The 27,248-nt window shown below is 43.1% G+C and overlaps 1 protein-coding gene across 2 annotated transcripts in view; it reads left to right on the forward strand.

The window, feature by feature from the left end:
* Window positions 1–2,327: 2,327 nt before the first annotated feature.
* Window positions 2,328–27,248, forward strand: part of LOC105432026 (uncharacterized) — a 46,823-nt gene continuing 21,902 nt past the window's right edge. The window contains exons 1-2 of one of the 2 annotated variants that reach the window (XM_011646608.3): window positions 2,328–4,979; window positions 23,349–23,604. In XM_011646608.3, coding sequence (XP_011644910.2) covers window positions 4,436–4,979; window positions 23,349–23,604 — 800 coding nt within the window. In that variant the 5' untranslated portion in view covers window positions 2,328–4,435. The remainder of the gene's footprint in view (window positions 4,980–23,348; window positions 23,605–27,248) is intronic. The other variant, XM_089071216.1, reaches the window with a different exon arrangement.

Consider the following 27,248-nt stretch of genomic DNA (forward strand, 5'->3'; position numbering starts at 1 on the left):
ATACATTCCCGCACGTATTGCTTAGTATGCTAATTGCGAATAGAAAATCCCTATTCTTCGTCGTAGCGATAATTAAATCGAACGACTTCGTTAAGGTAACAAGACACGCGATTCTGGTGCTTATTAAAGTCAACAAGATTTTTATAGCTCTAATTAAAACTGCTTGTAGATTTAATATTTTTTTACTCGTTAACGTAAGAAAAACAAATAATAATTTATTCAGTGTTCAGAGTTGAATTAAAGGAATTTAACAAATTAATTTAAAAATACAGATAAATATAACAAAATTTTATTTTAATGACAGGCTTAATTTTATGTATAGCTTAATTGTCAAGATATTTAACGTGGAAAATTATGGCGTCAGATCGAGGAATTTTTAGCTTAGTGTATTTTCGCGCTTTTGCGCACCGAAATTAGCGATCCCACGACGGCTTCGTCGGCGTGCCGGATCGATTAATTGAATTAATTCGATCGAGCCGCAGACGCGACCGCGCGCGAATTGAGCGCAGCCTCGCCGAAAGTCGGGAGCGATAACATGATAACCGAGAGCACGTCGGTCGTTTCCGGTCGCTGGGATAAAAGCGGGATCCGATCGTGCATAAATCGGGCCGCCGAATCGCGTCACGCCTCGATTAACTGTTTCGCACGGCTCGCAATTTGTGCGCGAACGATTACGTTTACCACCCGCGAGATAATAACAGAATGCACCGCGCGAATCGCGAGATTTTCAGATCTCTCTCTCTCTCTCTCTCTTTCTCTCTCTCTGTCTCTCTCTGCTCTCTCCTCTCTCCTCTCTCCTCTCTCCTCTCTCCTCTCTCCTCCGCAGCGGCAGCAACAACAACTACGGCATTGCGCGTTGTTTCACTCGCGATATGCCGCGCTGTGTAATTACGATAATCCGCTGATGATATAATTTACGAGGCCGCATCGCTACCCGCGCATTTATCACACGAGGTAATTTCCTGCTTTATTATAATAATATCCGGGGTAATATGCCTCCGCCTGCGCGCCGAATACCTTCTTATTTTCGAGCACGCCGCTTCTCTTCGTTAACCACCTCGTACCGCCTTAGCGCGACGTTAATTATTTTGCGCAGTTGTAATGGTAATTTTGCGTTTTCGCACCGCCGCACTTGGCCGCGAGAGAAATTACCAAATTATCAATTCTTCTAATTGCAACCGATAATTTGAAGATTCGCAACATTTGGGAGATAACGACGCGTAAGATTTCATAAAGAATTAAAATTAAAAATATACAAGATTCTTTTATCGCAGTGACAATTTCTCGGTTTTATTAGAAAATTACTTGAGAATTATACCGTTACTTCATGTATCTTGCAACAAGTTTGATAATCACGAGACATACGTGATTTACTATCTTCTAGAAATCCAATTCAATTAATTGACGATTTAATCATGATAGAAAAAGTGTAACTGCGCTGCTTCGTTGCGCGAGATTTAACGATTGCGAGGTTTTTTACGAGGATCCAAACCGGTTAAAGCCAAGACTTATCTACAGCGAAATGCCGCGTTCGAAACGACTCGCGAGATATTCGACGAAATAATATCCCGGGGATGCAGGGAGAGAGAGAGAGAGAGAGAGAGAGAGAGAGAGAGAGAGAGAGAGAGAGAGAAAGAGAGAGAGAGAGAGAGAGAGAGAGAGAGAGAAGGGGGGAAGAGAAAGCGTGAGGAGGGCAGAGGAAAAGCGCCAGCGATGCAGGGTAAGCGGGCTTCAACCCCCATTCATCTTCGACGCTCGTTCCGGCCGAGGATAACGTTATTTCTACCGTAATACTTCTGTCGGAGAATCGCCTAGCGGAAAAAGCAGTTTGGTATTGCAGCTGCTGGCGCACGCGTACTTCTCGGCTCCTCGACAAATGGCAATAACGACGTTAATAGCGCGCCGAATCGTGAAGAGGAGGGATAAAAGGAGATTTCGAGGGTGCCTCTCCCCCCTCCGTGGATATAACTAAGACGTGAAGCTTCGTGATCCCATCGGATTTTGCGATCGATGTAGTCTTAGCGATTAGCAAAGATCTTAATTCAGATCTTATTATCCTTATCTTTTGTGTCTTAAGAATAACGATACTAAGAAATAAAAATAAAGCGATACAAAACAGTGGTAGATTACAAAAATAAATAGAGATATATAAATATAAAAATATGGAAACATTCCGTACACAAGACTGTGTGTGTGTGTGTGTGTGTGTGTGTGCCATGATCTGCATCGAGAAAACTGTGTGTGCTAGTTTAAAAGGAAGAGACGATGCACAACAGAATGATCGATGAAAATTGCCGTTTCTAATCGTGAGATCGGCGAAGTGCAACGCACTTTCGCGATCCATATTCGCAAATGTCGAAAGAGGACGGTCGGATCGTACAAGATTCGAAAGATAGAGAATACACGGCGATGGGGGAGAGCGGGATCGGAAATAATAAGAGCGTGATCGGCGAAGTGTGGCATAGCCGCGGTAGTAGACGTTGACGGGATTTCCCAGAGAGGTGTACGACGATATACTCCCACGCTCCCATTCGACGAACCCAGCCGAGACGAGCTACCAGAGCAACCACCACCCACTCGCCTCCATCCACCGCCCAGCCAGCCAGCCAGCAGCGAGCTAACCACCCACCTGCGTTAGCCGCGGCCGCGGCCGCCGTTGACGCTGAGGCTGACGCTGACGCTGAAGCCGCCGCCACTGTCGTTCGGTCGTGTTTAAAGCTCCGCCAGTAAAACAATAAATTGCGCTCGAGAGAGTGGCAGAGTGCGAGAGAGGGAAAGGGAAGAAGGTACAGAGAACAGACGAGAGAGAGAGAGAGAGAGAGAGAGAGAGAGAGAGAGAAAGAGAGAGAGAGAGAGAGAGGCGAGAGTCGTGCGGCATACTAGCGTGGAGGAAAGCGGTCCCTGTCAGCAATTGCCCCTCTCTCGTAAGAAAAAATGGCAGCTGCCGTCGCTGGATGGCGCGTACGAGACCATAATACCGCCACCCTATCTCGCTCTATACGTGTGGACGTGGAGCGTGCGAGCGCGACGGGCGGAGCGGGTTGCCACGCTTGGGAGGGGCGGAAAGAGGAGAGGGCGGAAGGAAGAGGCGTGAGGAAGAAGGGACAAGGATGCGAGAGGGAAGAGGAAGCGAGAGCGAGCGAGAAGAGATAGACGGTGTAGAAAAAAGCGACGTGGGGGACGAGGAGAGACGACCTGGGGGAGCAGCGACGACTACGATGACGACTACGATGATGACGAAGACGACGACGAGGACGACGGTGGCGACGACCACCACCGGCTGACCGAGAGGACTCCTCCTGTGAACGTTCGTACGTGTTTGTATGTATCGTCGGCTCCCGGTTGGCAGTTTCGGTCTGACATGGGCGCGAGAGAAAGAGAGGGGGCGAGCAGAGGCACGAGAGAAAGAAACGACGCGGTAATAACGTTTAGGCGAACCTCGAGGTGGGTTTCGTACGGGAGAGAGCCTGCAGGCGGAGCTGAGTGCTGATCGTGGAGGTGGAGCGTGCCAAGGAACCGCCTCTCGACACCCGCCGGGCATCCTCTCCTCTCGTTCCCGCTCATGTTTTACCGTCCCTTTAGCTCCGTCCGACCGAGCTCGATCGCTTTGGGAGGGGGGGATGGGGGTCGAAACGAAGAGGCGACCGGCGGTGGCGCGGGTCAGTCTGTCGGGCAACCGGTCGGTCTGTCGTTCCCTGCTCTGTTCGCGCCACGTTTCGCTCGCGCACGGTCTGGAGTGTAAACGATATAACATCAAACAGCTCCGCTTTTTCGCGCGCGCAAAAGAGAAGCGACTGTGTCCTCGACGACGACAACGACGACGTAGCTTTTACTCGAGTCCCCGCACCCTCGATAGGGGGGAGTGTCTCTCATCGGGCTTGACTACTTTGGATCACGTTCACCGTACAGATCGATAAATGTCGCAGCCAGCTATTTGGCGTCGTTTTAGTGTTGTGCTCTGATTCTTATCGTCGCTCTCCGATAGGAACATTGATTAGTTTTAACGTTTTTTTTTTTTTTTTTCATCCGTATCCGCATTGGGCCGTGCAACGAACACGGCGATCGTGCGATCGACCAATCCGCGTGTCCGATTTCGCCCGTATCTCTTCGCGCGCACGTGCGTGCACGCGCGCGCTCTGTCACTTCCTCGCGGGCGTATATACGCGCGCATGTGTCGACGACGAGGAATCGAAGCTGATTTGCGCGTCCGGAGAGGAGGATGCTGATGCCGCTTCAGCGGTGCTCGCGCATCGAGGATAGAAACGTAAATTATCTTTCGAACAGCGATCGTCAGCATCGTCGCGATCACTGGCATCGTCGTGACGCACGACACCCGTAACGACGTCGCGACGTCAAGTGCCTCCTCCGCTTCGAGACGCGCCTCAATTAGTTTATCGGTAGACCCCACGTGGCCCAGGAAGCAGCGCGCGAGGTGATGTTGCTGGAGTCGCGAGGCCTCACCGGTAGGAAGAGAAACGGATTGACACTGACCTCGTTCGGCGACGGTGGCGGCGGTGGTGGTGGCGGAGGCGGCGGCGGTGGCGGTGGCGGCGGAGGAGCCGGCAGCGAGGAGGACGACGAGGAATCCCGACATCACCTCTACCTGGGCAGGAAGATGCAGGGCGAGGGCACCGCCGCCCCCGCGGTATCCACCGGGCTATCCGGATGTGCCGGCGATGACGGCGACGAGAGCTCGAGCCCGTCGCCGAACAGCAGCCTCCTGAACAATCTCAACAACAATTGCAATTCGAATCGACAATGCGCGACCGACTTCAGCATCGCTGCGATCATGGCACGGGACTCGCGTCAGCAGCAGCAAATGCAGCAACAGCAGCAGCAGCAGCAGCAGCAGCAGCAGCAGCAGCAGCAACAGCAACAGCAGCAGCAGCAGCAGCAGCAGCAGCAGCAGCAACAACAACCTCATCATCATAAACATTCGCAGCAGCAGGCCGTCGGTGGCGGCAAGCTGCATCAGCACGGTGAGTTTCTTCGGAATCGACATTGGTCGATGATCGAACTTGAAAGGATTCCGGAGCAGACCTTTGTAATGTGGCAAATCTGTAGAAGTGACTTGTAAGAATTATGGAAACACCCGTAACCGTAACCGTAAACCGAAATAAGATTATCTGAAAGGGTTTTTCAAAGGATAAATAGGAGGTGAAAATTAATAGCATTTTTGCTTAAAAAACGTATTACAGCGTAGAATATGAAAAAGTGGTAATTTTATTTCCAAAAGAATAGAATTTTCTTTGGTTTGCAAATCTAAATACTAGAAGTAAAACCAATTTCAGGTAGTTCTTTAACTCCTTTTTTTATATATCTTTCTTTTTTTAAAAGAGTGAAAATTCTATTGTTATTTTTATTTAAATTCTATTTAAATAAATTTTTTTTTAGGATTTACTTGATGCTCCAATTTATTTACGTTATTCTATTTTCTTAATGTATTTTTTATTAATAATGTCTTCCGCATTACACAATTATGCAAACATTTACTAATAATTTATCAAATTACAAATATTTATTACATAAATATCTTTTTAAGTTTCTTGTATTATATTAGTTATGTTTTATATGATTTTAAGTTTGTGTGAAACTTTATATATCCGGATGATTATATCTATTTCTCTTTTGAAAATTATTATAAATTGCCATATGAATTTTTTCTAACTCATAATTGTATGTTATTAAAGTTTTGCTTTCTGAAATTTTCATAAAATTCTTTCGCAATTGATCGTAAGCCTTGTAACATCCGTGTAAATTTTACGAGCGTCTTAATTAGGCGCGCTTTGCCGATAAAAATTAATTGGCTTCGAAAGCCTCGATGCAACGCATCGCATGTTGCAGCGTTATTGTTACGTGAATCATTAAATATTTCTTTTGTTTAAATAAGTTATGAATCATGTATTAAATGTCGCGTAGAATTTTTGACATTTCATTACTAACTTTTATGTTACTTCACTAAATAACATTTATTTTAATTAAAAAACTCACATGGATAGGAAAATTTGCGTAAAGCACAATTATCTTTAATGTTAAGGAACATGTAATCCTTTGTAATCAAACATCTACATGTTTTATTTTGCCGTACATAACATAAATATTTGTAGACCGACAAAGTATTTTAATTAAAAATATGTAAAATTGATATTTAGAGTCACGACTGAATTTTAGTATGTCTAATCTATGTCTATCTTCGAATTTACATATATAATAGATTTTAGATTTTGACCGTATCTACCGCTCCACATTTTTGTTAAACAATTTTAACCTTTAATTTTGATTAATAATATCTATTATAACGTGTGGTAAAACCTTTTCACACAATTTGCTCTGTCATTGTGCTCAAAATGATAAATACGATCATGCAGATCACATGTCACTGGCATTAACTTTAAATTCGATCGCATTTATTTCTCTGAAAATTTCATGATATAAATTCGCAAATCCGCTTTCTCTTGGCTCGCGAGAGCTCGTTACTCGACAGTCGCGTAATTGACATTTCACGTTGGTATATCAACGCGCGATTACTCGTCTATGCGGCTGCGATTAATATTGCAACTCCAATTTTATCGTTAGGAAATATTTCAAAGAGAAATTACAGCCATTGAAAAAAATAAAAGTTAAAACTTTTCCAAAAAGCTGATATCTATCAAAACTGCCAGATATCTTAATTTTTAATATTCTACTTTAGGTCAGTGTCTTGCAACACCGCGCGTCTATCTATTTATTCAACAAAATGAGAATATAATGTTTAACGACGCAACATATTTAAGAATTAACAACACACACTATGTTCTTCACGATAATATTCAAAATATTGAATATAAATTAAACTTTGAAATATCATTTCATTTATTTATTTAAAGCGATCAAACATTTCGATTGATACACTTGTCACTCGCAACTTGTCTCGCTCCGGTCCTTGCGAGAGATATTCGAGGTCTTTGAGATCGTCGTTCATTAACGGCCGGCAGCAGCTTCATTACACTATTACGTTTATTGTTATCCCGCGCCTTTCGCGGGAGCATCGTCGCCGCTTCGGTGTGATATTGCGCGAGTCATAACTCTCTTCGTGCGGCGCACCTCTCTTACCGAAGCGCATTAACTCGAAGAAAAATCGCTCACCCCTTTCGGTACGGCCATCCATAACGTTTAATGCGGCCATTCCCGACGAAAATGGAGCGGCCAGTCTATCGCGCGATTTTTGCGTCGTACCCGACGGCCTACCTGTCCGCCGTCACGGCCCATTATTTTTATTATCCCGTTAAAAACTTGCCAATTAATTTTCGGCCATTAACGTTTATCGCGCGTACTGCACTCATATTCCGATCCTTTTGGATCCGTCTCGACGCCATCGCATGCGGATGCGTATTGCAAAATACATATGAAACGTCGAAAATATTACCAATGTCCAATTTAAGTGCTTTAACGTCGAGTTATTCGCAAATGTTTTATAACGATTTTTGTACAACAATTTTACATCTAAACAGAAAGCAAATATTCTGATATAAAAAAATTCTTTTTCCCCCCCTCTCCAGTGTTTGAACTTTTCGTTTAGAAAAAGAAAAATTTTGCATCTATTATATATATATATATATTTTCTTTTATATGCATCATAGAAATGTATCAACGCGAGAATTTTTCTGATGTTTATAGTTCGTTTTTGCATTCGCTGGAGAAATTCTTGGGAAACGAACGAGACGTGTCTCCGTGCCGAGAAATAAAATACGGCGACAACCTCCTCGACGGAGCGTGAATTGCGCGGAAAGTTTTCCGCTTGACGTCTTCTCACGTTTAAGTATTAATTCCGGAAGCGCCGATGACGCACGTCGAAACTTAGACTATGATTATCTGTCCGCCGACAATTGTCAACGTGAGCTGTATAAAACCTCTAGCCTCGATGTTATCGCAAAAAATTTTTAAACGCTGTATTGTGCTGCTCTCTGTGAAATACCACTATCATAATAATTAGTTCAATGAAATACAATCACATAACAATCGTGATAAGTTTGATTTTAAGTTCAATTATTTTTTTACTAACTAACTATTACTTAGTTTTTACTTGAGATAATATTAATTAAAAAAAAAAAAAAATAAGCATTTATTAGATTACTATAAATTCTAGCAAAAATTACTGCTTCGAAAATCCGTTCCGTTGTTCTTTTCTCTGCCGTGGAAGATATAGAAATCTGAGCAGCAAGTAGAATCTTTTCTTCTAAAAAAGATATTCACTATTAAGTCAAGGTTCGAGTGCTAAGGAGTAACGAGTGTAGAAATATGCTCGCCGTCGTTTTAATTCGCGCATTTGCGGACGTAAAAATGTCGACGAGGTAAATTACAAGCTGGCGCGGCGCTCTAATGAGGCCCTCTAATATAGAAATTGTTCCGAACTGTCATTATCGAGATAAATGACCGGGAAGGGCCGCGGCTCGTAGCTGGGGACGAAAGCGGATCGTTTTTGTGGGGAAACGGGATAATGGCCCGTCACTTTCGTTTCTTTTAACGACCGAAAAAGGCGTCCGGAGCGGGGATTCGCGCGGTGAAGTCACTCCGTAATCTGTCGCGCACATTTGGATAGCTATATCTCATAAATGGAAGGTAAATCGACCTAAATAGCTACTAGAGAGTCACTCAATATGCAAGGAAATTACTGTAGACGATAAGGGAATTATTATCGTTATAGTAAAAGAGAAATAGGAATGATTAATATTACAATATTACATTAGTGCAAGTGCGTCATTATTCCTAATAATTTTACTATATTTTATAAGTGTGAATATTTTTTCCAAAGTAACCAATAATTTAATTGCACTCTCTCTTTTATCGTAAGCAGTCGACGTTATTAACTACTGGACTTGATGTAAATAAAATAATCGAATTTCCTATGTTCCTTTGATTGAGGATCGCAAGAAAAATTTTCAGTTTTGTTACAAAATTGTTGCGCGTGTGAGGACAAAGCTTTATTTAATTTCAACTTTAATCCATGGAATTTGTGATTCTTGCCCTGTTTTCAAAATTATTATAGTAATAATTCCATTCATTATTTGTCAAAGTCAATAAAGTTGATTTTAATTGTCAAATTACAAACTAATATCATGATAGTATCATGATATAAATATTTCATATGTACTATTCTTGAATGATTCTCTATATGAATTTAATATTTTCAGTTATCTGAGTAAAAAAAGATAATTTTATAATAAATTATCTCCAAATCGACTTGTATTGCAGTCTTCCTGTAATTGATTTAATCAATGCGTTTCTTTTGGAAATCGTACACGGCATATCTGATTATGCATTTGATAATGGAGATTGGATTGTAGCAAATTCGACGCCAATGTTTTCGTGATTCGAATAACGACCGTAAATTATATCGGCATTAATGAATTATTTAACACGCACCGGCGTGAATGGAATGGCAAACAATGCGATCATCTAAATCGTCGAAATTCGTTCTCGCGAAATAATCAGCCGCGAATATTTTATGCGAGAGATGAGCTGCGTGTATGTGGCCGTGGCATTTCGTCGCTTTAGAAACTCGTTTGCGCGACAATGGTACCCAAAATACCTATTGTGATTTGTTTCAATGGATATTAATTATGCCAGGCGCATACGAGCAAGCGAAAATAACTGAATAGATTATTGCGAGTAGGTTAATAATTAAAATGAATAAATAAATTTCGAACAAGTAATAAGTTCAACAAATGCAAATTTTATTTGTAGATTAACGCGAAATTTAAAAAAAAAAAAAAAAAAAAAAAACCATCATTAAGATATCTATTTTGTATTTCAAGAAACGATCGTAAATATTTATATTTATATTTCTTCAAATATTCAAGGCAGGTTTTTCGTTTCCTGCAAAATTTGCTTTTCAGCACGTGTTATCTTGTCAAAATAATTGATTCGGATACGTGGGCGAGGTATACATTTCTATTTCAACAATTTGTATTCGCGCGTCTGTTAGTTTTACGTCGTGGTAGGTGAAGGATAATCCCGCCAATTTGCCGTGATTCACTATTGAAATAAACTTCCTCGGGTCATGTCTTATTGACTGAGGGAAATTTGAGCAAAATTCACTATCGAGCAAGATAAGAAACGTTGCATTATTCAAAAACACGTGTTATGCTTAATTGAGAATATTACTTGCATGTCGAGCTTAGCATTATAAATTTTTAATTAATCAACCAACGTCGAGCTTCGAGCTGATCCATTAAAGGAAACGACGGATGAAACAACGAGAGATCGAAATTACTCGATCTTCGCGTATAAATTGTTACCGCTGCGCTAATGAGTTATTTAACGTTCGTTATACGTCAATGAAATCTGAGTCGTGACTAGGAATTCTCAAATTTAGCTTTATCGATATTTAATCTTCGAAAATCGATACTATTTACTCCACATGACGAGCAAAGTCATAAAGCGAGAAAGATATATACATATTTATGTCACACATGTGTAAAAATATATTCATAAAATCTACATAATTGATCGAAATGAAGATTAAGACAATATATGTTGTTAATCGAAAGGAGATTATTATGGAGATAACATTCGGCCTTCGGGAATATAGATATGCCCGAATTTATAGCATTAATACTGATACGAAAGTCGCATTTGCAATTTCCTAGACAATTTATTATCACGTTTTAATTTCGCATATAATTATTCATTTTTAGGATAAATCATTTTACAGAATTTAATCGACGCTTAAACGCCTTAATTCCCGGTCGGTTTTATAAATAGATCTCTTGACAACTTGTCCCGCACTTATCTCGGCACTTTTACGGCACTGGCTACCGAAAGGGCATAATTGACATTTCGATGGTGAGTAGTGAGATACATAGTCGTGAGCACGGACTCGGGGCCGAGGTAAGGCCCCGAAAAACTCGTATGCCGCGTATCGGCTTGGCCAGGTGAGGTGTCCCATCGGAATTCTGGAAACGGCCGTGGCCGCTCTCCGGGCCCAGCCAGACGTCCGAACGAGACCCGATGGTGTTCGGTTTCATCATCGCGTATCTTGGACGCCCGCGGCGAATAATCGCCCACGAAGATCCTACGCGGCGCGAAATTTACGGTCGGACTCGCTGCAATTCACCCACGGAAACGGGCCGCCATTCCCAAATAAACTCCGGCAAACGGCGGCATGAATCGGGGGTCTCTCCTTCGGTAGACACACGCACATGCGGACGCGTACGCGCACGTGTGTGTGTGTGTGTGTGTGTGTGTGTGTGCGCGCGCGCGCGCGCGCGCGCGCGCGTGTGTGTGTGTGTGTGTGTGTGTGTGTGGCGAAATAAGTCTACGAGCTTCGCGAACTTCGTCGTGTCGTAAAACTTAGTCGCGCCGAATTTCTTCCATTCGAGATCGATATATTCGTCGCGTCGAAGATAAGATATCCTTTCGACGAATGCGAAAAAAGAGAGATTATCTTTGTTTTTTTTCTCTTCATTTAGAGAATAAAAGATAACTGATATTTTAATAAATGACTTCCGTCGCATAAATTAAAATTCACGTATCAATAATCTAAAATATCGAATTCCTTTCCTATCGCGAAAATGTACGTCGCTTCCTTTCCGCCCGATAATTGATTCAAGACAAGCTTTCTATTTTTCTATTCTAATTCTGAAGTAACGGTCCACGCCCGAATCTTTGTGTTACATCAAAGACAGTCACACATTATTAGAATAGAATATTATTAAATCGCCCAAGGGCACGATTGGATTATTAACAATCGAAATTCTCAGTGTAAATTCTGAAAGACAATAGCGATTTAGATTGAGCGTTCCTTTAGTAGATACGCTTATGCACCATGGCCGTGTCCTTATGTAAATCTGTCCACGATGGTCCTCGTTGCTGCTTGATGTTGTTTGCCGACGTTTGTTTTCTTGCACCTTCGCTCGCTCGCTCGCTCGCTCGCTCGCTCCCTCCCTTGCTCCCTCCTTTCCCTTCTCGCAGGCGAGAAATTTAAATGAGATGTTAAAACGAGGAAAGTACCGTGTGTCGTCGACCGACAGAATCGACGGCCGTTAGGCGAGATTTATTTTTACTATCGGCGATCGAACATTTGCGTTAAATCCCGATGTGTTACGTGCCGCGAGGAAACCGGTATCCACCGGGCATAACTCCGGGATTAAGCTCGGCTGCAGGCCACGCGTTTAGCGCTTAACATTGTTATCTCAACGCCGGAGTTTGTTTGAGTTGTTTGCCCGAAGTCGACGAAGTGCGCGATAGGCAAGAGAATTCGGGCCTGGACCGTCGCCATACTTTTCCCGCCGTTGAGAGAATGCACGGTGTATTCAGAATAAATTTATAGCTGTACACGCCCCCGGGGAAGTCACAGCGTGCGGGAGCCATGATAACCGATAAGTCGTAAGAAGTAGAATAGCAGGAAGTTTCTTGAAGTATTTTATCTTGCCTGCTCGTGAACAGAATTGATTAGGACAAACATTTTCGTTTTGGTGATAAGTGTATAACTTGTCTCTCTTTTGTTATATTTTTTTCATCTCTGATGTATAACGCCGGAAAATTAAAAATATTGAACGCGAGAAAATGCTAGAAAATGAAGGTAACAACATCAAGTATTTTTGGAACCGTCATTTTGCGGCTGTAATCAAAACAACGACGACGTCGATGTATTTTATATTCGGAACACATCAACAACAATTTTTATAGAATTTCTCGCTGGTATAAATTCGGCGAGCGTGTCGTAAAGAATTTTAACAGAATTAACGTTCCGGTAACCGGTGTCGAGTTTCTTTGAATCAATTTTGGACGGACTTGGAGCGATGCTCGCGAGTTCCGAGGGCCTGAGGGTTTGAGTAATCGCAGGCCCTTAAGCCCCCCCCTGTCCTTTTATTTTTTCATGCGCAGGTGCAGGCTCTCGCGAATTCTCGATTGAAACTCAGCGGGTTCGCGGACGACGCAAACAAAGCGGGTCCGGGGAGCGCGTTAATTCCCAAACGGTCCCCAGGTATCCCCGGGATACGCGGGAATAAACGGTAGCTCGTTTTCACGAGCCGGATCGTGCGCTGAACTCGACGAAATAAAAGAGCGTCACATCGGGGACATATAGGGTTTCGTCGGAGTGTCAACCATAATAAATAGCCAATGACTTAGTTAAGCGAGAAGCCACTCGGCGAAGTTACGACCGTCCAATTTCGACCGGTCGGATCGGTCGATTTGCGTAGGAAACAGGTGGTGGTCGTGGTGGTGGTAGGACGACGTTGTGAAGAGTCGTTGCGAAACGAAATTATATTATAAATATTTGCGAGAAAAGAAATAAAGGTACCCTTTGTTCAAAAGTTAACGAACGACACGTAAATTTGATTATATTAATAATAAAGAAAAATAAGAAAAAAAATGTATATGCATTTATGAAGGATATATTATTTAATATGTAATATAAAATAGTAGCAATATTACTATCCTATAGTTTTGTTTCTTCTTTAAAACATTAGGAAAATATTAATGATACAACAGTTGTAATCTTGATCATTACGATTAAAATAATGCAACGACATATGTATTGGAGTCACAAACAAATATACATTTCTTTAGTCTCTTTATTCAAATAATTAATACACGCGAGACAAAGTGTTGACTACAACGATAAGTGCAGTCAACATTTATCTAGTCTATGTCCCTTATTCGTGTTGTCCCACTTCGTGGGTTCACCCACCTGGTTCACGCCGGACACTTAAACGATCGTTGACACGAGCGGGCATCGGACACGATGGCTTCGAAGACGATTCTCTCCGTTCAAAGCGAACGTGATGATTCCACTTCGAGGTGGTCCCGACGACCCGCTTCTCTTCATCCGCGATACATTGTGTTTGAAACAACGTATTTCTTGATAAGCGTTAACCATATGACGAAAGAAATGTAGAAGTAAGGTTTGTACTTTCTACTAAACGTGATTCTCTTTATAGAAAATGTCCGATCCTAATCTGAAAATCGTGCGGCGAAATCTCAAAGCTGAAATGTGAACGGCAATTTTGCATTTTTCCGCGTACGCAAGTGGGCGCAAATATCGCGAAATGATCTTCGATCGACAGCTACACGAGATTATGACATTTTGCCTGATCACGGCGTGATCCTGGCGTGAGTTGCAAATCGTTTTGTAAAAATTTTAGATATCAAAAACAACCGTGTTTTTATCATCATATTTTTTAATTTATGGAATATTGCGTTATGTTATATTTATATGAAAACAAGAGGAAATGAGCGATATATGTGCGTATATCGTACAATTACCTCATTCATCGTACACACACGCGTACAGATGTTACTTAGTTCGTTAGATAAGCATTTGCGGTTGATATTACCACTCATTACAACAACGTTTGCGTAGAGATGGACGAGTGACGACGTCGTTTTCGAAAGGCGAAACGCAACGTAGGAGCGCGCTGCTTATTAGAGAGGCGTGGATGGAGCTCGAGATTACATTCGCATTCCTTCGTTCCGATAGTTTTGCAAATTGCCGGTAATGACAGGCGATCGGCCGATTTTCCAGGGTATGGAAACCGTTCGTGGAAAGCACCGGCGAGCATCGAACGATGACGATATGCTCCGTTCAGCCGCGATATTACACGCTGCGTTCTTACTCGGGTAAAACCGATCGGTTTCTACGCTCTGAAATCATAGATTACCTCTCTCCGCCTGCCCACGGAATCTTACCGACGATTAGACTATCGATCACCAGTTTCCTGTTACCGGAAAAAATAAAATGCGAAAATGCGAATAATAATTAGAAAAGAATAATGAGAACTGTGAGAGGAAACTGAATATTTTGTTTTTTTTTTTACTTTCTTATAATTAAAAACTTTGTAGTATTTATTACATTGTAGTAATAGAATTATCAATTTATACATTTTTCGATGCAACTTTCCGTCATTCTAAATATACAATACGATCACCAGGAATCACTTAATTGTTCACGTGCGATATATTTTGGCACGCGCGATTCGCATGTATTTTATTGAAATGACTCGGCGATTACGATGGACAATCCGCGGAGAGGACCGGTTCAATTTCATAATAGCGAGAGGCGGGCAGGAAGAGAAAACGAAGGAATCGTCGAAGTCATCGTCACTTCGTTACTTCTGTCGAGAGCGCGGCGCAACGTACAAATGACAGTGCTTGAAATATGAGGCGCGAACGACATTTGTTAGCGCCTTCCTGCCACGCTGACGCTCATCCTACAGTGATATCGAGGAAATACGCATATGATATGAGAGAGAGCGAGAGCGAGAGCGAGAGCGAGAGAGAGAGAGAGAGAGAGAGAGAGAGAGAGAGAGAGAGAGAGAGTTCGGTTTGCCAATCGTGTTTCCTTTTGTGTTTCCACGTGTTGGCGGTTCCAAGCCGAGCGACAGCGTTATCTCTTAGCCATTCTCATATTCTCATGCAAAGGGATTTCATAACTATAGTCGAATATATTTTTAAAGTGGGATAAAGGAAACAGAATAAATAAGTTTTAAAAATTCGAATAATATATCTCTCCAAAAGGGGTCATACTTTTAACATTTTTTATTTTTTTTTTTTTTATATTTTTTTTATAAATTCTCTGAGAAGAAAATTTAATATTAATTTTACGCCTAAAAGAAATTATGTTTAACATAGCGTTAATGTTTGCGTCAACTATTCTTGATTAATATAATAACTACATCGACTAACATAAAGAACTAGCCTTGATCTTAATAGTAGGTGATATTAAAAAGCTATTACGCTCGTATTTCCTTTTTAGCACATTGCGTGCAAGCTATTTGCTCAGTGAGATATAAACTTTTATCTTTTTATGTTTATAGGTTTTTCTTTATATCTTTTTTAAAAAAATAGGTCTTAGGGAAGCTTTTCCTGCGAAAAAGGAAAGAGAGAGAACCTGGTAGCAATTGAATTCAATATATCGCAGTCATTATTTATCTATTTCCTAATTAATTAATTTGTATAAATTTTTTCATTAGATATCCTCCTATCTAATGGAGAAATCTTTTCAACAGGTCTATCGATGTCGTTAATTTTTAAATTTGCAGACGTTTTGTTCCACATCGCTCATACCCATAATGGCCTTCTGTTCTCTTTTTAAAACATTGTTTTGCGAATGTCGAACGCGAAGTGAGACATTGAATCGCTTTGAATGGCGTAATTAATTTTTTGCGTATGTCAGACGCGACGCGAAGCTACATCGTCTTCGGCAAAACGAGGAAGAAAACGCACCGCGTCACGCTCAGATTAATTTACGTTTCGCGAACAAACAAGGTGCCGGTTTTAATTACCTGTCGACAGATTGATTGATCGATCCGAAAGACGTTCCTCCTATCCGCGCGATCAGATACGGCGCGTCAATACTCAATTTACCTCGTTGCACGGCAAACGCACACTTCCGCGACGATCTTTCCCTCCGCGCGCGGTCGCGCGCATCGCACGCCCGGCTTATATCGCTAATTTACTTTTCATTAATGACGGATCGATGAGTCGGCGTAATTCCGGCGACGCTTGACAGAGCCTCTTTTAATATGTTTTACGTTATCTTAATTAGATATTTAGGCCTCGAGCGGGAGGAAGGCGAGCGAGGGGGGGGGGGGAGAGGGGGGACAGGTCGCTCGTGTTATTAGCGGGAGGACCCGTTATCGTCGACGTTAAATTAAAATGCGATTCGAGGAAATCGGCCACACGGTACATCTCGCGCACGGTCTCTCGTAACATATGCGAAAATGCCGCGTTTCCCGTCCGCCGCAAATATCTTCGATTTTCGGTGACGATCGTAATTCATTCGCGCACGCTGCTCTCGCTCGTAAACTTGTCTCCTCGAGCGGACGGCGACTTCCGTTGGAAAGTATTTATGATATCAGCCAGCGGTTTCTGCCGTTGAATTACATTGTTAACTCTTGAAGCACCGAGTTATTATATCTTCTCAAAGAGAATTCTCTGTAAATTTTGTTTTTAAAAAAGGAAGCTTCTTTTCATTTTTTTCTTTCATTTCGTAAGGCTAAAGTAAAAGAGAGACACGCCCGTCGTTATCTCTTCTTATCTTAAAGATCAAACTTTTATTTAAATCTCCCCCCCGCGTGATATTCCTCGGTCGATACGGAATCGAGCGTATTCACGTTGCGGTAGTTCGAAGTGAAGACACCAATCTGGCGATGCTTAGGCGGTCCTATATGAATTCGTTCGCGCGCGATCGCGCCGAACTCGCGATCGTTCGCCTCGCACGGATCAAACGAGGGACGAGGGCGGCGTTCCCGTTTGTTCCGCTCGCGGTGCGCAAGCCTCGTAGATCGTTCGTCCGCGCTCACGACCCGTTTCAATCTGTCCCGCGAGCGCTTTGATCCGCTTTGGCCCGCGCGCGCACTCGCAACCGTAACTCACTTCGGCGTGCCCGTAAAATCGCGAGACTCGCCAGAGACGGTGAGACCGGTGGGGGGGGGGGGGGATACCCGGCCACCGCCACGGCGGCTCGTCATCCGTTTCGTCAGTCGTTTAACACGGCCGTAGATCGTGTCGAATAAAAATACGCGGATGACGGGCCACACATCGAGAGAGAGTCTTCCAAGTCGCTCGCGTACCTCTACGTCCCTCCAATTACGTGCCGCCGCTCGCAACGCCTCGGTAAACACGAACATTTTCCAGCCGGTTTTCGGACCAGAAGATGAAACTCTATCGCGCCAAATATCTCGGCTGCAATTTTAATCTTGAAACTTTGCAAATTTTCGTATTCTAGTATTATTGAATCAACGTAACAAAAGTGTCTACTGCCGGTGCTTGGCACAAAGGCTGACTTATTATCGAACCGCCGTCTCGCCAATCGCGTCGCTTTACGTAACATCGGTGCGCGACCGGTGAAAATCACCGGTTTCTGCCGGCTGCTTATTTGCGTTGGCGAACGTCTTGAAAAACCGACCGGGGTTTCCCCCCGTCGTAAGTTTCGCGATCGGCGTGACGCAGCAGGTATCGCCTGATGCCTGGGCTCTTATCGCGTCAAGACGCGCGACCCTCTCGCTGGCAACTTAATCACGAATATCCGAGGACGCCGATTCTCTCTTTCCCTTGCCGCTCTTCTCTACCTCTCCGCAATTAAGCGAGGAGACACGCTCGATTCCAGGCCACGCGATGTTCCCGGGAAATAATGCGTCTCTCGCGATGCACATCGTCGTCGGTGATTATCGTTTCTAATCGACGAGTGTCGGGCTCGCGGACGCACGCAACGAAATCAAAGTCGCCCAATTTTCAACATACCAAAAATTCTGTTTATTCCTAGGACATTGATATCAATAACGATAAAACAAAAAAAGAAAAAAAAAAAAAGAAAAAAACACACGGAGAAATAAAGGGGATGAAAAATCTTAATGTTGAATTAATATCGTAAGTGAACACGTTTGATAAAAATTTAGAGAAATAAAAATAGAGAGAGAAGAAATTGGATCTAAGGAAAAAGAGAGAACGAACTTTGTTACCTCAGGCAATAATATTTCAAAACGCGTGGACGAAAGGGTTAAAATATTTATTGCTTTATTGCAATTTTGAAGAATAATACCCGTAACGGGGAATCTCGCGAACATCTTCACGTTCCTTGCCACAGGTGTAACCAATAATTCCGGCTACGCCCTTCGAGTTGTATTAATGAAGCGATATCGATCGACCGTTTCAGGATTTATATACTCGATCTCGCGGCTGTTAAATAACTTCTTCGCGGAGTGTTAAACGCGCGCGTAGCTCGACTCGTGCAGGTGTATGCCGGGGCCCCTCTATCCCGAGTAATAATCGTCGATAAATCGGCGTATCGGTGCCGATGGTAATTAATTATTGCTTTGTGGTTATCGGCTCTCTCGCGATGGAAACGACGAGTTGCGTGCGGATAATCCCCGCCGACGAAGATCCCTTCTATATTGAAAGGCTTGCAGCCGCGAGAGAGCTCGGAGCGCAAACGTAAATACAGAGTCCGGCGACCGCAAGGGACTCTCCGCAGCGTTTTACGGCTAAAAGCCGCCCGACGAATGAAGATTACTGTTATTGCAAGTGGTAATTCGTACCTAATATTCCGCGATGTGTAGCGGCCGCCGAGAAGTTTACTATTGCGCAAACACGGTCGCCCGGTTTATCGGATCAAACCGCTCTTAACCTTTGCTAAAACGATCCATTTATCTAAACAGGCGAGCAATTCATTCAACGAAAATGAAAAATATTCAAATTATAAAGAAACATATGTGCTATTAAGAAAAATAATATTTGATGATTTAATAATAGCATAAAGTAAAGAGACATTACACATAATTAATAAATATACCAAAATAAATTTTTGCGGTAAAATATTTTGTTTTTTTTTTTTTTTTTATGAACTGGATTAAAAAATGTTTTAAATTTTATTAGATTTTTTTTCAGAACTCGATAAAAATTTTCCAAAAAATTCATACTTTTCTTAAAAAAATTATAATTGAAGATTTTCAATTACGTTGTAAAATTACATTAAAAAGAGTTCGCCTTTCGCGAATGCCTTCTACGTGTTAAAAAATTTGGAATTATACGTCACATTTGCTCAGATGTAAATTAATGCTATATTGGCGAGTTACAACCGCCAGGGATTGGCGCTAAAAGCTTTCCATATTGCACAGTTTAATAAATATGTCCGTGCTAGTGAGAAGATATAAATTTGGTACACGGTATTTTATATAATTTATCACGCGTGTTATAAAGATGCACTTTCCGTAGAGAGGCAAAAAATATAAACGCGCGATACAGCCAATGTGAAGCGAATCGGAGATGTTGTAATCGTGAGATAATTTACATAATTTATGCGATATTCATCGTAATGCGAGAGAACTTTCGATACTTCATAAAATATTTATTTTATTTAAGACGCAAAAGAGACAGAAGGGTTTGTCGACGCCGAATGGAACGTAAAACAAAATTAAGATAACGATCATTGTACGTTATATAATTTACGCGGAAAGCATTACGATAATTTATGCGATATCAATTTGTAGGTAACACTGTTTCTACGCGTGCAAGAGTGTAAGACGCGTTCATTCGATCTCACACAGTTTATTTCTTCGCAAGGCGAAATCCGCATTCGACGAGGTAGTCGGTAGGGTGGGAATCGAATGGCCGTGTGTTTATCCGTAAAGTGCATGCGATGCGTGGTAAATGCGGGGCAAAAGGAACGAAAAAACGCGAAGATAATTTGCACCATTTGTCGGACCGAATGATAATTCGTGGCTCGTCGATATTACCGTATCAATCATTTTTGCGAAATTAATAATCAATAACATCGTCGAAATAACCTTCGCGAATTTATTCCTCTGGCCTCGTCGTGGTTTAGGACGTTATTAAATGCAATATGACTGAATTCCCTCGATTACGGCATGACGGTCGTACACGCCGGCGAGCGACATAATGAGTGCGCGGTAGCGCCTGGAAAAAGGATAATTATCCACTTACGACGGGGCTTGCTTTAGTTTAGCGTTATTAGCGTGACGCCGGCCAGAAGCGGCGGTACGTGAAATTATAACCTGCAGTACAACTTAAGGTAAACCAAGAGACTTTATTTACCACCGACTTTATTTACTTCCTCGTTTGTGTATCAGCGGGCTTTTACAAGGGACCGAACGATCGCAGCGTGAATGTTTGTCGATTTTTTATCATTCGCCATGCATGAGTCATACACGTTCGCACATAAAATTGAAATTACCAACATTAATGGTGAGATATATTTGTTGTTAAGGATATTTGTTCAGTCATTTTTATCGCAGATTCGACAAATGCGATCGCGCTTGACGGCTAATTATTATTACATATAATAATTTCTCATTTCGCGCGATTTCGATTTCTCCATCTCGTGTAAAATTTTGTATTCTTTTCCGGTAGGTAAGAAAAATCGTGCGCGAGAGTCGTGTACGACGATCGATTCGCGGATTTTCGCGAAGAGAAAACCGGAAAAGCGGCAAAGCCGTAATGCCGGCGCCGGATTTTGCCTTGTGCCGCCGAATGGACAATTAATTCCTCGCGCGCGCGGCATCAACGTGCAAAATTGATAGCCGGCACCTGACATACCAGCCAAGTCGGTACTTCGTAACTGCCCATTACGAAGTTTATTACGGTTTCCCCCGAGTACAACGACGGCTCTTACTATGGAAACCGCGCTCGCGCAAAGGCGCACGTGGTAAATACGTGTCCGCGAATTACGCGGAGAGGGGACCTGTTAAAATGGCAGATGCCTGGTCTCTCGCGCGTTCCCGTTAGGTATAAATAACTCTGATCTCAGCCGCGCGCATGGAGGCCCTTATCGGGTAAGCCACAAAAAAATTGCCCGCGAATTTATTAAAGAATCGGGTGTACCGACGCGTAAATTACGAATTCACTTCGCGCGAGTCGTAAATTCATTCAGTTGAAATAAAATCAATGTAACTTGTCTCGAGTTTAATTATCCCCTTTCTTTAATTCGACTTATTTGTTTATGATTATGTTTATCGCAACAACGTGGTGGAGAGTCGTTAAAATAAAATTAACCCTTTGTACCTCGGCAAGCGAGTCACAACTGCGCCGAGCGCAGTTCAATCTTCGCGTCGCACAATCACATCCTGTAGAAATTCGCGTGTATCTCAAAAGGAGAGCTCGACTTCCTGTCGGCCGCAACGTCGTGGCGCAACGATTAATCACTGCCGACGGCAATATGTCGCTTTATCAGCCGATTACTTTTCCGTTGCGTCATTAAAATCGGAAACAATCTGCGTAATATAATTGTAAAGCTGGCTTTTCTCGCGCGCGGAACACTTCGTGACACTTATTTATAATCGACGCCGCGATGCCGAACCGTCGAAGGGGCTCGCTTATCGCGCGGCCGACGATATATTATCATCGATAACCGGATATAATATAACCACCGTTAAATGGATTACGCTTAGATTTACGTGTCGATTACGGTGTGATTGAACGCGGCGCGGGACCGTGCGCAAGACCGGCGACGACGCTGAATTGGAGACATTTGCGCGTATATATAAACGCGAGAGATTAGCGCGATCTACGCGAAATAAAACGCCTCGATACGACGGCGGTGTCTCCGAGTTAATTCCGAAGTATTAATCAAGTGAGTCATTTTGAGTCAACGATGATTTTCTCTCTCAGAGTCCCACACCTCTCCCGCCGCGTCTTCCAAGCGCTTTGGCACAACCGCGATACGATCTTATTTCCGCGCTGCGCAAGAAAAATCTTCCGATATGATATCTCTTTTAAAAACATTTAGCGTCGTTATTATATTCTACAAACGTTACACTTTTTATCTAAACTAATGTAATATTTTGTGTTGTATTACCGAGATCCTCGATTTAACGACACGATCGTCCGAGCGTTTGATAGACATCATTCTGATGCCGTTCGATCGTTTCCATTTATCATTTTCAACATTCATTTAATTTTCGATTAAAATCTTAATCGGAGACACTCCCTTTTTTCATTATTCCGCTAATAGAGACGTATCGAATAAGCGATAAATAAACGGGCGAACGCGAGAAGATTTTCTTGCGAGACGAACCGAAACTTGCGCAGGTTCGTGGATGCGCAAGTGGGATGCGGCGGAACATAAAAGCGCAGAGGGACGGAGATAGATATTAATCGACGCCGGGGCTTGTACGTACGTAATTTAGAATTGAGTTATCGGAATGTGCGTCGGCTCCTTCGGACAAAATTAATAACAATTTACGGTAATGGGCGGCCTCTCGTAAATTACGAATCGACGAACGGGCCTCGTTTTTAATTTCGCACGCCGCGCAAAGCCGGCGAAAGTGCGCGCGGCTCGCAAGGAAAATATCACGTCGCACAAACGGGGAACGAACAGCGAGAGATATAACTGTGTAATTGAACGGCTTTTAAATATTCATCGAGCGCGATTCATTCACGTTAACTCTCATTCGCCGCCGCTATTTTCGTGCGACTACGGCCGGAACGGATAAAAACGAGCGTCAATGATACGACACGGCAGTGATAAATGCCGGTCCTTAAGCTCCTCCCCTCCGCTCTGCCTCCGCTCGCAGCGAGGTTTTACTACGCTTCAGCGATCCTCGATTTTTATATATCGGATCGCTGCCGGAAGCGGTTTCCCTCTCGCGGTCGTTTCCGGTTGTGCACCCGTGTACGCGCTGATGGCGGCGCGCTGATGGCGAATAAAAACCGCGGTTGTGTTGCAGATTGGATAATAATTCATAGTAATGAATCGCGGCGACGAGTACGTTCCGCGGAGGATAATTCCGCATTAAAGCGTTACGCACAGACCTTACGGACATAAATTTAAATTTCCTTTTTTAAATGTCCACACCTACGGTAATGCCTGAACCATATGTCGAACATTGCGAAAACATGAATTGCAGAGAGGGAAGCCAGCGGTTCTGGGGTTGCTCGCGGTGCTGCGGTGCCGGTTTCGGAGACAATCAACGCGGAGGACGATGCGGAAACGGACGACACTGGAAGCTCGACGACGCCAGTTTCGCCGGTGGTGAATCCTCTGCTTCAGGAACGCTCGAATTGCGAGGAGCTGAAACACGTGGCCTGCCACCTGGAGACCAAAGATCTCTGGGACAAATTTAACGAGCTCGGCACGGAGATGATCATCACAAAGACTGGCAGGTAAGGTCAAAGTACTCCAAGTTATCAACTTCCACTGCCTGAGAGAATGATTGATGTTTGGATCGTTTAACGCTTATCGATATCATAGATAATAAATGTTTGGGGGCCATTGATAAGTTTTAATCACACGATCGATGATTTTCAAGTTCGACGACGTTATGCAGTATTATTCGTTATCACGGTTGGAACGTTCTTTTTTTTTTTTTTTTTTTTTTTTCAATATCGCGTTATTCGATTATTCGCGACTTTAATTTCAAGTCACGTCTCTCTTGATTTTTGATGCATTTTGATTACATAATTCTGTTTCTATTGTAACATGATTCGGTAATACGTATAAATCGCACGCAACCTGTAGTTAGCTATGTCAGCGTCAGAGTTGACATAACAAATGATAAATTTAAAATTGCGTGTAACAATACTTGAAAGCCCGAGACATAATGATTATTTTATGGTACGCTGATACCAAGGTGGAAAGGGGATAGCGTTCGCGCGTGTTTCACGACGATTAATCGAAGGCTCGCAGACGGAAACAATTCCAGACTCGTTTCTGCGAAAGAGGAAGCGTGGAAGGGGACAAACGCCGATCCCCGAGGCAACCAGATGCTCCGGGGAATTCCCTCGGGACGATGTACCGCTAATGCATCGCAGGCTGAATTTCTCTCCTGGACAACAGTCGGGGCGATTGACTCTCTCATTACTCGCGGCCGCTCACCCCTTCGGCCCTGGTTCCGAAACCGCCGTCGCCCTCCCGGGGCGATGTCGCTGCAAACTCAATCACGTCCTGCCACGGGTCACGACGCGACACCCACGAAAATTCCCAGGGGGGAACCCGGCGATAGAAACCCGGGCTAGGGTTAGGGCGAGAGGTGTCGTTACCCTAAGCAAGCTGTCACTCGTCTGACACGTTATACCGAAACATAAGCAAACGTCCTAATCGCATTGAAATTACAATCTTTTAATCGCGGAAATTGACTCGGCGGGGAAAAAATGGTTGTTAAAAAAAAAAGTGCATACATTAAATTGCGTACCACGCAAGACACGTAAAGTTCGTCATTTTTTTACAATTTTTACTTATAAACAAAAATTTGATTTAAAAGGGGGAGGGGAAGAAAAAGAAAATTGGCGAGAATATTAGTAAGATTGCTGCAGCTATCTCTCTTGCGGTAAACCAACGTTGTTTAACAAGTGACTGGATACAACCGCCGATAAAAACCGCTAGAAATACAAGTACGGATCACGAACTCGGAAACACAGCGAGAAAGAGATAGGATAAAGACTTAGACATAAAATTGCTCAATTGGCTGGAGAAATGTAAAAAGAGAAGAGAAGTAATCGGTTAGGTAAAATGTAAGCTTAACACACGTGTACACATTTCCGCTCTGATGTGAGCTCCTTCGTGAGCAAACAAATTCAATTGCGGATAACAAGAAAGTAACATAATACAACGTATTGCATAAATAAAAAAAAAAAAAGATAAGATTACACACATATACACACAATATAATCAAACTGTACTCCACACAAATATACTCAGTAATATAAAACTGCGAAAGAGTTAAGGCTACCTGAGCACAGGGGAGAGGGGGGGGGGGCAGAAACGGGAGAGGGGAACGGATCGGGAGGAGGGAAGGTAGAAGAATAAAAAGTGGGAAACGAGCTGGTGGCAAGCTAGCGGGTTAAATTGCTATATTGACCGTCAGTCAATTAGTCGGGCCGGTGTAGAAACCGGGCGAGCTTACGCCAGTTTATAAGGGTCTTTGGGACGAGCGGTGGCGACCGGAGGCGTGAGGATTCGAGTGGGATCACACTGTGAGGGGAGAAGTCCAGGAGGGATCTCTCAGGGCTGCCTATTCGCGGAAGGCAGTCGAGAAGTTTTATGTTCGCGGTTTGTCTCGAGGCTCGCGCGATATACCACCTTCTCAAACATATATCTCCGACTTAACGACGAAAACGCTAACATCGGACGCGAAGTTAACTATCAACGGGAATGGAGTTCTTTGTATCGATACCATACAGTATGGCGAGTTGATGATGGCATAAAGAATGTACTTTTTAAGATAATCGCGTTATTATTTAAGAAAATACGAAAAATAACGTGGCAAATTATATGGCGGATAAAGTGCTGCTTTATCACAAGATCGGTTATTTAGTTTAATAAAAATATTATCTCGTATGTAGATTTTATTATATATAGCGTAATTTACAAATTTTAGTATTAAATTTAATTATTGCCAGTTATCGTGAAAAAATTGCGCTCAGTTAAATCACGCTGTAGATCACAAGTTTTCTTATTTTATCGCCAAGATTTTTTTTTATACTTTTGTCAAGTATTTTTTTTCCGCGGACGAAACGAAAAAAAAAAACAGGTCTGTAAAGGAAGAATAAAGCGTAGCCGGCCCTGGGCTACGAGCTAACAAGATGGGGTGGCGAGGGTAGTCGCATAGACTAATACTGGAAGAATTCTCCAGGAACTGGGAAACTCTCCGGAAGAGAAAGGAGGCGGAAAAGATGGGAGGGCCGACGCGGCCGACGCGCGCCTAATTGCCCGCCACGACGGGCAATATCCCTGCTCTTTATTCGTCGTAGGTTTCCCCTCTTTTGGGGGAGGGGGGGGGAAGGTTCGTTCCTTCAGCCGGGTGCGCGCCTACTCGTGCGTCGGTAATTAGATCTACGTCTTAGCGACATTGGTCGACGCTCCCTTTAGCCGTCAACTTATCATCCCCTATCGTCCCTCAGACTTTCCGCTAGCAGTCCCTAAGTAGTCTTGGAACTACCCTCTTCGACTCCTACTCTCGTCTTACTCCCATATTACGCTTCTTACTGTCTATGAAGATTTTCTGAGCAGAATTCAATCATAGAATTTTTGAATTTTGGTAACTTTGATTGTAAAAAATTGTTTGTGTAATGTTTAAAATAAAAATATTTTCTCGATTTAATATTAAAAGCTTGCCATTTTTATTCCATTTGATGAATATATGATCAAAATTTTTGTCTTATGTATTGATTGCAATTTCAATACTTTTTAAAAATTTGTATCTCTCAATGGAAATCGTTTTGTTCAAAGGATTTTTAAAGGTCTATATTTTTTACTCGTAAGAATTCTATGCGTCCCAAGGCCCAGACTAAATTTTCAGATACATTTTGTGTAAAGCCACCTTCCTCGTGGCGAAGCGGGAATTTGGCGGATAATCCGGTGGAAAAAAAGTCGCAGGCATCTTCGGGACTTGTGCCCGCGTCACGAGAGAAATGGTTGCGCGAAAGGGGGAAGGGTTGAAAATCAGACGCAAACGAGGGAGGAGGGAGCCGGGGGCGGTGTGATGCGAGGGTGAGGGCCCACCTTCTCCCTCCGTTCAATTCATTAACAAAAGACGGCTTGATAAATAAAAGCATTACTCACACTCGTGGCGCTGGCGGGATGAATGCATACCGAGTCGACAAGGACCAAGGAGAAGACGTAGATAAGATCGGCGGGTGTCCCCGCGTTTTAGTGGTCGAGCAGCGGGGGGCCCGACACGGTATTAATGTTTGGCCTCCGAGGCAAAACATTCACGCCAGGTCCCCTGCCCCCGTAGTCCCCTTACCACTAATCGCCAGTTCGGGCCCATCGCCCTCTCCCGGCCCTTTCTTCGCTTATTCTCTTCTCG

The sequence above is a fragment of the Pogonomyrmex barbatus genome, unplaced genomic scaffold (genome assembly GCF_055798465.1).
Source record: "Pogonomyrmex barbatus isolate J1 unplaced genomic scaffold, ASM5579846v1 scaffold11, whole genome shotgun sequence".
Classification (NCBI taxonomy): Eukaryota; Metazoa; Arthropoda; class Insecta; order Hymenoptera; family Formicidae; genus Pogonomyrmex; species Pogonomyrmex barbatus.